This window comes from Leiobunum rupestre, chromosome 10 (genome assembly GCF_980474605.1).
Source record: "Leiobunum rupestre chromosome 10, qqLeiRupe1.1.hap1, whole genome shotgun sequence".
Classification (NCBI taxonomy): domain Eukaryota; kingdom Metazoa; phylum Arthropoda; class Arachnida; order Opiliones; family Sclerosomatidae; genus Leiobunum; species Leiobunum rupestre.
Genome location: NC_143393.1, coordinates 2,884,711 through 2,895,420, shown reverse-complemented (window position 1 = coordinate 2,895,420; position 10,710 = coordinate 2,884,711). Strand labels below are relative to the sequence as shown.

Genomic DNA, 10,710 nt, shown 5'->3' with positions numbered 1-10,710 from the left:
TATTGATTCAATGTTTGTTTTCATAAATATGAAATGCATTTTTTCATATAAAAGAAAATTTAAAATATTTCGAAAATAACGATCTTCGAATCGTAAGTTTGTATAAAAAGACGACGACCTAGCTGAAGTATTTTTCGCTGGAACAAGTTACTACCCACTAAAATGGCAGCGTACGTGGGCAACTTGACGATTTCGATTAATATTTATTCATGAATACAATAAGCTCGGGTATATTCAAGTAATATTTATTTAAATAACCAAAAGTTGAATTAAATGTTTAAATAATCTTCTTTAACTAAAATAATTAATAATAATAATAATTTGAATAAATGGCAATTTTTCCAAATAAATGCTTAAATTAAATAAGTTCAAATGATATTCTTTTGAGCAACTTTTGTTAAATAAATCGGAAAATTTGTGACTAATGAAAAAACAAATCCGAGCAGTACATTTGACCCGCTAACGTAGGCACATCCCACACCAGCGCCTCTTCAATGGCTTAGAAAGACTGATGGTCAGATAGGAGCAGACAGTTTAAGATTTGCTGATCCATTTAGTAACTCAAACTATTTTCTTTATTAGTGTTGATAAGCAAACACTATTTTAAAAGATTGCACAAAATATTTCGTCAGTATTAATTAGGATTTTTTTTCTCTTTAATTTAGGAAAGCTTCATTGGATTTCTACAGCAACTAATCCCGGATAGTAAAGATGGCCACATTTTCACGGCAAAGGAACTAAATCAAAGTTGACAATAATAAAAACACAAAGTTAGAGTGGGATCACGCTAAAAAAATAAAATGTCGAAACTGAGTACTCAAAAGAAAGCGCAGTCTAAAAAGAAGTGCTTCGAATGCGATCAGTGCAATTACACCTGTCTTTACAAAAGCAACCTATTGGTACACAAAAGATCACACACGGGCGAAAGACCTTACAAATGTGATCAATGTAGCTACTCATGTAGCCAAAAAAGCACCATTAAAGTCCACAAAAGAAAACACACGGGCGAAAAACCCTACAAATGCGATCTGTGTAGTTTCACATGTACCTTGAAAAGCTACCTTAAAGTTCACAATAGAAAACACACGGGCGAAAAACCCTACATTTGCGATCAATGTAGTTTCTCGTGTGTCGAAAAAAGCACACTTAAAGTGCACAAAAGAACACACACCGGCGAAAAACCCTACACATGCGATCAATGTAGTTACTCAAGTACCCAAAGTAGCAACCTTAAACAACACAAAAGAACACACGCTAAAAAAGGCACGTTAAAGAAGCGCTTCAAATGCGACCAGTGCAATCACACAACATATTACAAATGCAACTTAGCTATACACAAAAGAATACACACGGGCGACAAACCCTACACATGCGATCAATGTAGTTACTCGTGTTTAGAAAAAGGCAGCCTTAAAGTGCACCAAAGAACACACACGGGCGAAAAACCCTACAAATGTGATCAATGTAGTTACACATGTACCCTAAATTACCGCCTTAACGTACACAAAAGAACACACACGGGTGAAAAACCCTACAAATGTGATCAATGTAGATACTCATTTTCCCAAAAACCGCACCTAAATAAACACAAAAGAACACACACGGTCGAAAAACCCTATATGTGCGATCTGTGCAATTACAAGTGTGCTCAAATAACCGATTTAAAAATACACAACACAAAACACACCGGCGAAGGACTATACAAATGCGACGAGTGTAAGTTCACTTCCGTGCGTAAAAGTCATGTAATGATCCATAAAAGGAAACATTCGGGTGAGAAACCGTACAAATGTGACCAGTGTAACTACGCAAGCGCATTGAAAGAGACGCTGATCAATCACCGAAGAAGGCACACCGGAGAAAAACCCTACAAATGTGGTCAGTGCACCTACACATCTGCAATAAAATATCGACTAACTCTACACCAATTAAAACACACCGGCGAAAAACGTTACATATGTGATCAGTGTACCTACTCAACCGCTTTAAATAGCTCCTTGATACGCCACAAAAGAAAACATTCGGGCGAGAAACCCTTCAAATGTGATCGGTGTAGCTACGCATGTTCGGAGAAAATAGGACTCAAGGGTCACGTACGCACTCATACTGGTGAAAAACCGTTCAAATGCGATCAGTGTAGCTACGCAACTGCATTTAGAGCAGGCTTGAAAACACACAAACTAAAGCACAGCAGCGACGAATTTCGATCATGTTTCATAAAACAATCGAAGCCTTACTCGTGTTCAAAGTGCGGCTTCCGTTGCAAACAGATGCCCCAATTAAAACGTCACGAAATATTTCGTCATTCCCAAGACAAGGCGCACAGGTGCCCTGATTGCGAGAAGACATTCACGACGAAACAACATCTAAGAGTACACAGTCGGATCTGTCCTCGTGGCTTACCAGGCTGTCGACCCGATCGCAATGCATTCACCAGCGTCACCCGAGGTGCTTCAGGTCAGAGAGCGTCACAATTTACTCGCTGTCTCGATACGAGCGTCAAGTCTTGCTCGGTGCGACTACGCCGTCTGACGACTGCACGAATTAATGTTCTCACCATTAAAACCAACGCTTGCCTCGTCATTAAACGCGAACCAGACACGGAACTCATTGAGTACCAGGATATTCATGGCGAAACGAAGTTCAATACGGATTGCCCCCAATTCGACGTCACCCGCATCAAACAGGAACCGGTGGACTTCATCAACCAACTGTCCATTCCGTCAGTCGTTAATCGGGAATATTTTGAAGGTCGCGATCTGGCACTTTCCCCGGGCACCGCTAACCTTGAATTTAGTCACGGATGGTGAAATAGACGAAATGAAAATAATAAAATCATCCTCGTAGTCTTCTCAGTAGCGTAGCAGTAATGGTGTACTACATCAGGGTACAGAGCTAGCGCTGAGGTCAGGAACTGATTTTATTTGTACTGAATTTGTGTTTTTATGATGGTTCTGGTTTTCTTAGCATTTTTTAGTTTTCGTTTTCTTATTTCTTAGAATTAGAATTTCAGTAACAAATTCAACTTGTCCGCCATTTCCGCTAATGTATGAAAATTAAATCCTAATATCGTAACATTTACATTTTTTCCTTTTAATGCATATCTGACGCATCACCAAAGTCCTGAAACAATAAAAAAAATTTAATTGCTTTTAATGAAGAAAGTCGTGTTGCATTTAGTGTTCTGTAATGTATATTCATCTTTTATTCATTGAGCTGAGCAAGCGAAGCTTTCTTGGATGCACGCCAATGTCATCTTAACGGTCGCGAATACCACTGGATCTATTGATTTGAAATTATACACGGTGATCACTGTTACCACGGGGGATGCTTATAAAAATAATTTTGGTAATTGGTGGTGTATGAGAAACGTTGGGCAATGAGCTCCTTCGGCTCAACTTAAATTCACAGTTCCGAATTCCATCAAGTTAATGGCTTACAAAATATCGTCAATCGAAACGCATTTTATTATATTTACATCATATATAATAATGTATTTATTTTGCCACATCAATAATACTTTTTGCTATTATAATAATTTATCCCTAGATCGGAAACGAGTATAAAATAAGACAGTGCTAAGTAGTAGAAGAACATGAAAAAGAAAGTGAACAGACTGCGCACTCTGTAACTACGTGCAAGCCTACCTTTTCCTTTTTGCAGTGTTTTTCCTTTAACGAGCTTAACGAAGTCATAGTACGCGATCTTTTGCGTCTAACTTAAAATAACATAATTGTTTGTTTCTTCGTGTTAGATTTAGTTTTTTGAAGTTCCTAGAGTTAAGTTACTACATTTCAAAAAGGAAATCAACGACAATAAAAAAAATCGGCCAATAGAGGGCTTAGTGGTGATCTCATCGGCAAATTTTCAGTGTGTTCGTAAAAAAACAACATTATACACAAATATTTGTTATTAGTTAAAAAGGTTATTCCCCGGGTATTGTAGATAAAGCGTATAACCAATTTGTAAACTCAAAAGACGTGGCTAAACGAACCCCCCTGCCGGGAGTGTAGTGAACTCGGGTGCCCCTCCCTATTCCTTTGTGTCCCCCCGTTGGTGCGGCCCTAACACTTATCTCATCCCTGATTAATCACATGGCGAGTGGCTGTTGCCTAAGGGCTAAGGCCTTAAGGGCCGACACCGTGATGTGTTTCACAAAAAACGAACCACCCTTATTAATAAATAAAGCTTAAACCTTTTTAAATCCTAGCACCACCTCTGGCGCCAGTTTTTAGCAAACCAATTTATTTCGTTTAGCTACCATAATGGTGTAACTTTACACTGCCTTTATCTAAATCGATAATTATAAAAAAAAATTAAAACCAGCTTTAAGAGATAAAAAAAACTTTTTACCTCTCCGAGGGGACAAAGTCCCCTAGGAGGGGTTATACAACGACCGTGTCTGTCTGTGGGTGGGTCTGTGGGTGTGTCTGTCTGTCAGGACTGCGAACGCGTTCGCATTTTCGGTGCAAAGTGTAATCACTGCGTACGCAGTTTCTCAAAGGGTTGGCAAAACCACCGTGCGACGGTGAGCGTTAACGGATGCATTTGCGGTTTGGTTTGGATGGTGTTTTTTCGCTCACCGTCGTGACGGTTTGGTGTATTACGTTTTTGTAATGTTTATGCGTAGGTTGTGAGTGTTGAATTTGTTGTGTTTGTGTTCTGATGGATGTGCATGTTGAGTCTGTTGTGTTTATATGGGCGTTTTCTCTCCAACTTCTTCTTAATGACTTTGGGACGGACCGAGTGCTGAGTGTAATGCTACCTCTCAACGTTCAATGGCAGGGTTTCCACCAGTTGTACACGGTATTCGTCTTAGTATCAATTTGCGATCGCATCGGGCGGGATTTGAACCCGAGACCTCCTGATTGACAGGCGGACGTTCTACCACAGAACCACCGACACTTGTTACGCCTTATTGAAAATTAGACCTTCAGCTTTATCGGAAGCGTATTTAATAGAGTACGAAATTTTGGTTTAATTGAAATAGAATTGAAATTGAAATTATTGCATCGAAGAAATTCTACTTTAGCGTTTCTCTATTGATTAAAAATAAATGCGCCACCCAGGTTTCGAACCCAGACCATTCGGCTTGGCAGTCGAGCGCTCTACCACAGAACCACCGATAGCTCCTTAGAATCACTGAAATTAAGACAGGCATCGTAAGCATAATAGGTAATAAAGTCTTTTTTATTAATGAATTTATGAAGGCCTAATCTGGTATTTTTTAAAGGTTAAATCTTGTTTTAGCGCAGTCAGCCGAGATTAGAGGGTTAAAGGGTAGACCCTGTGGGTGGTCCACTTTTTTAACGACCTATATATAGTTCTGTTAATTCAAAGGAGATAATTTAACGTTAATTGCTTTAAGAGCTGGCGGTTCGTCAAGTGGCTCTCTGTGCTTTGTTGATGGTAAGGTTTTTGCTTCTTGTAAATACATTTGGTGTGGATATTTGGATATCTACGATTTCTAACGCAGTCAATGATTTCTTGGGTGTGCGAGTCATTATATGATATTGGAAATTGGACGGCATTGGTCTTTTTCATGTGGTATGCGTCACAACGTCAACAGGAAGTGAACGAGTCGTCCACTACCAGATATCTACGGTATCTTCATCAAGGGCGAGTGTTGAAATAAAATGAGCGTTAAAGATGCGGCAAGTATTTCGTAAGAGAGTAATTCCAAAAAGCCTCTGTAGATATTTCTTTCATTAAAATTTGCTTCGTATTATATTTAACTGATAAACTTGTTCTGTAAAAGGGTTTAATTCAATTGTGCATTGTTATAGTACGTCTAACTTACTGTTGTAACTACTTAACTTATGATATTCTGAATAAATTAAAATTGGTCGTTTCGTCTCAATTATTTTAATTATAATTAAAATTTTATACCGGGCGGCATAGAAATGGGTTAATATTTTTAACAAATAACTCTAAATTGCGGAGATATATCTTTAAGGGTTATCTCGATAAATTAATACCACTAGGGACAATTCTTCCGAGGAGAGGTATATTTTGGCTTGCCAACTTGTTGGATATGGACTGAAACCATAATCAATAGATGCAATTGAAAATTGCGTTGTCTTTCTTTCGATTTTCTGCACAATCGCTAGCTTAAATAATTGCCACTTGAAAATTTATTAGGGTTATGACTGTAGTACTCAAATTTGTAGAAATATCGGAATTTCGCCCCTTTGCCACGCCAAGGGGGCCGGTTCTCCTAGAAATGTCTCTGCGTTTCTATAAAATAGAGAGGTTAAGCAAACGCTCTAGAAGTTCCAACGCTACAAATGTGAAAAATTGGGTCGCTTTTCTTTCAAGTTTTTCTCAGCGGATACTGAACTATACGCTAAAAATAAACGTGATCGATGAACGACAAAAAGTTTCATGGGGTTCTAGAAGTTGCATTGGAACTTCTAGAGCGTTACCTTAATCTCTATTGAAGATGATTGCACGTTCACGGTTAAATGAAGTATTCCATTCATTTAAAATTATAAAGCATTCGTTGGAAATGATGTCGCGTTCCTTTAAAGTGATGTCGCGTTCCATTAGAGTGATGTCGCGTTCCTTTAAAGTGATGTGGGGTTTGTTTAAATGATATCTCGTTCGTTTAAAAAGTCGTCGCGTTTTTTTTTAAATGGCGATGCATTCATTTAAAAAGACGTCGGATTCCTTTAAAAAGAAGTCGCATTCGTTTAAAATGATGAGGCATTCGTTTAAAATGATGAGGCATTCATTTAAAACTTGATGTTCGTTTCGTTTAATTTGTCACATCCATTTAAAAAGACGTCGCATTCTTTAACAAGTTGGGCAAGCCAAATTATACTTTAAAATCCAATTAAAACTAGGCCTATTATGTTTTCGAAAATGAGAGAAGGGAAGGGAAATGTGAATAGGTGAACCTCTCCCACAAAAACTCTCCAGGGACCATATTCTGTAACTTTTATAAATATTAAAAGTTAAAAATCAGATTAAAAATCCAATTGCGCATGTCGGGAAGAGGCTGACTAAAAATAAAATAAAATATCGATAGTATCGATTCGGAAAAACTATTGTTACAACTACAGAAGTACGATTTCTTTAAGAGTAACTTATTTTAAGTAAAACTAAATAAGCAAGCTTGATATATAACGCAGATGGAAGCTTTGAGCTTCTAAATTTATTGTTTTGGGTACGGGAGCTAGCTTGTATTTTGTAAAATAAGCTAAATTAATAAAATGTAGTTGTGACATCGAAACGTCAGAACGTTGCGGTTGATTATAGCCAATGAGGTAGAGTAATTCGTCATTCGTTGGAGTCCAAAATACAGATCACGAGTCACAACTTCTTTCGATCTTGTCATGTGCGTGATGAGGTTTAAAAATATTATTTTCTCCGTTTTTTATAATTTTCAGATCATATCCAATTGTGCTTAGTTTTTAATCCAACCTTTGAACTTAAACACGCTCCAATTAAACGAAACAAGATTTAATCGTTTTACTGGAATTAATTGTATTATTCAATTCAGCCGTGTGTAGTTCGGGTTACGCGTTAAAGATATAGGCAACAAATAGCTTAATCTATCTAATGTAACTTACGACTCTGTAATTTTGGCCAAAATATTGGGCTTTTGGAGCACTGTGGACCTTCATCTACAGCAGCTGTGGGAAAACCACGTGTTTTGAAATCGGTCCGTAAAGTTGGTTGTCTCCTCTCGAGTATTATACTAGAATCTAGGTACTTCTTAGGTTGATTCTCACTACTACAACAATAAACCTTGGATGGTCCGTCAAAAAGGCTGCCGGTTGGGATTTCTCAGGTATCGTCTAAATACTAGGAGCCGTTCGCGGAGAGTTGTGAATAGGAAGTGTCATACTTACATTTATGTTACTTGTGGCTGTAGTGTGAGATTGCGTAAAGAATATTTCATTGTGCTTGTCACTGTCATAAATATGTAGTCCAGTATATACTGAGAGCACAGTTTTAGAGCTAGTTCCAAAATTGCGATGCTAGCCGGATTGCTATTCATTAGTAGATACTCTAGAGGCTCTTACGGGCGGTTCGCCCTTCACACGTTCTAAAAGCGAACAAGTTCACTAGAATCTAGTTTTCGATCGAAAACTTACATTAAATGTTAACAGAATTGGCGTCATGATTCGATCTTAGATATACGGAAAATGTGTCAATATGGCGTGGCTAGGCGTTCCTCCAAAAGGGTTCCACCAAGAACGAATTCATGTTCTTAAGAAGGATGGAGAGTTCTGGAGCGCGTTCCCTCGGTTTGTACCGAAGGTTCGTCTTGTTGATCATCTATAGACAGACAGTGGCTACGTTCAGTGAAGCTTAACGGTCTTACGTTTGCGTTAATTCCGTTGAGACTTTTGCTGAACGGCTTTTTAGGATTGTTGTAATTTTTTTTAAATATCGTTTGCTGTTGCGTCCGCAGCTAGCCTTCCCGTGTTCTGTGACGTGACGATTCCGTTTAACAACGAAGAAACCTGCTCTTTCAATCGTTGAGTGTGTTGAGCTAACGTTGCCAACTTGACGTCAAAACCGGAAATTACAAAAACCGTTTAGCTAAAAAAAAAGTTGTCAACGTTGAGACCGTTGAGCTTCACTGAACGTAGCCTATATACTGTATTTGGTATATCCATAAGACGAAATTATAAATGGCAGACGAATTTCCGTTACAAACGTGGTACCAGAGCCTAATGCTACACTCCCATATGCTTGGTTAACTGTATAATTCTTAGTACCATCAATTTCAAATCAAGCGTTAGAAGGACATTGCGATAAATATATCCGTGGATGTTGATTTTAATACTATGCCGGGAATGAGCTCTTGGTAACTAATTGATCATCTTAGATGTCATGAAATTAAGAAATAAATCTGTAATTATATATTATATTAATTCTAGGCAAACGAAATAAATTACCCGTTAATTGGAAAAATGGCCACAGACTATCTCGCTATACCAGCGACATCCGTACCATCAGATAGAGTTTTTTCTGCTGATACAGATTTAATAACACCGAAAAAAAGAAATTTACAAGCGGAAACTATCACGGCTATGGTGGCCCTAAAGCTTTGGTGCAGAGATCAAGATTCAAGATAAATTTACTATCGCACATTCCATAAACTTTCAATTGAATAAAAAAATTAAACATATTGGAAAAAATTTATTAAATAAAGTGTTGCTAAACCAAATTCGAGCCTTCAGTTTTTACTGTCACTAATTTGTTAACTTCAGTTAACAACGAAATAAATTGTGAAATTAAACAGTTATTGCCCGTTTCAGCGCATCAATCGTGCTACACTCTTAAAAATTACGATTGAGCTACTGAAGAAAAAATACCCGGAAATTTCCAGTAACAAATAGTGTCATTACCGTAGTTTTAACAGTAATAGGTTTAACCGTTTACAGTGAAATTACCATATTTTCAACGGTAATGTATTACTACTGAATTTACGATGATTTTAATTTTAATTTTCTGCCACCAATTTTGAAGTTCGTAATTATCGAGAGGTCGGACATTTGGAGAAACGTGTACGGGATTTCGAGATCTTGACTTGGATTGCTAGATTTCGTCCCGGATTTCGAATTTTTCCTCGGTTTTCTAGCATAGATTTCGGATTTTGTCTCGGATTTAAAAAAAAATGAATGGGATTTCGAATGAATGTCCGACCGCTCGATAATTATGGCATTTCGCAAGCACAAAAGTTATTTTAACGCGCTAATTCTATGCGCGCGCGATCAGCTATTAATTTGTAATTTGGTGGTTATTCGTTTGATCACGCAAAATAATACCGTGGTTAATCGCAGCTATGGCGATAAATAGTCGAAATATTTTCAAGATAAAACCACGCAATTAATATATCAAAAATGCCGACCTCTAACCGTTATTTTGATTTCATTTTAATATGTTTTGTCAACGTTGCTTTAATCGAAAGTTGGCAACCAATCTCTGCGGTTACGAATACGACGTTTGTTTACATACTTTTATTAAGTATCTATTTTATAAAAGTGATTAACCATCGATGATTAAAAAGATAAGCAACGATAAACGATTAAATTTGAATGTGTTATTTGTTTGAAATTTACATTTTAAAGAGGTAGGTAGATAATAAATTATTTTTTTCCTTATCGCGATAGTACACAAGTTGGCAAGCTTGCCAAAATTTACCTCTCCTCGGAAGAATTGTCCCTAGTGGTATTAATTTCTCGAGATGACCCTTAAAGATAGATCTCCGCAATTCAGTGTTATTTATTGAAAACGTAATCTCGGTTCTATCCCGCCTCGTATAAAATTTTAACTATAATTAAAATAAATGAGACGAAACAACCGATTTTAATTTATTCAAAATATTATAAATTAAGTAGTTACAACAGTGAGTTAGACGTACTATAACAATGCACATTTGAATTTAACCCTTTTTACAGTACAAGTTTATAAGTTAAATATAATACGAAGCAAATCTTAATGAAAGAACTATCTACAGAGGGTATTTGTATTTTTCTCGCTTACGAAATACTTGTCGCATCTTTAACGCTCATTTTATTTCTACACTCGCCCTTGATGAAGATACCGTAGAATATCTATATTTGACATCTGGTAGTGGACGACTCGTAAATATTTAATTAAATATACGATTAATATAATTTATAAATATTTAAATAAATATAAGATTAATTAAATTTATAAATATTTAATTAAATATAAGATTAATATAAT

General features: G+C 36.9%; 1 protein-coding gene across 1 annotated transcript; it reads left to right on the top strand.

Moving 5' to 3' along the window:
• The first annotated feature begins 800 nt into the window (after positions 1-800).
• LOC149923354 (uncharacterized) lies at positions 801-2,870 on the top strand. The gene has a single exon (XM_090161593.1). The coding sequence runs from the start codon at positions 801-803 to the stop codon at positions 2,808-2,810; it is 2,010 nt and encodes a 669-aa protein (XP_090017719.1). The 3' UTR covers positions 2,811-2,870.
• The last annotated feature ends 7,840 nt before the right edge of the window (positions 2,871-10,710 follow it).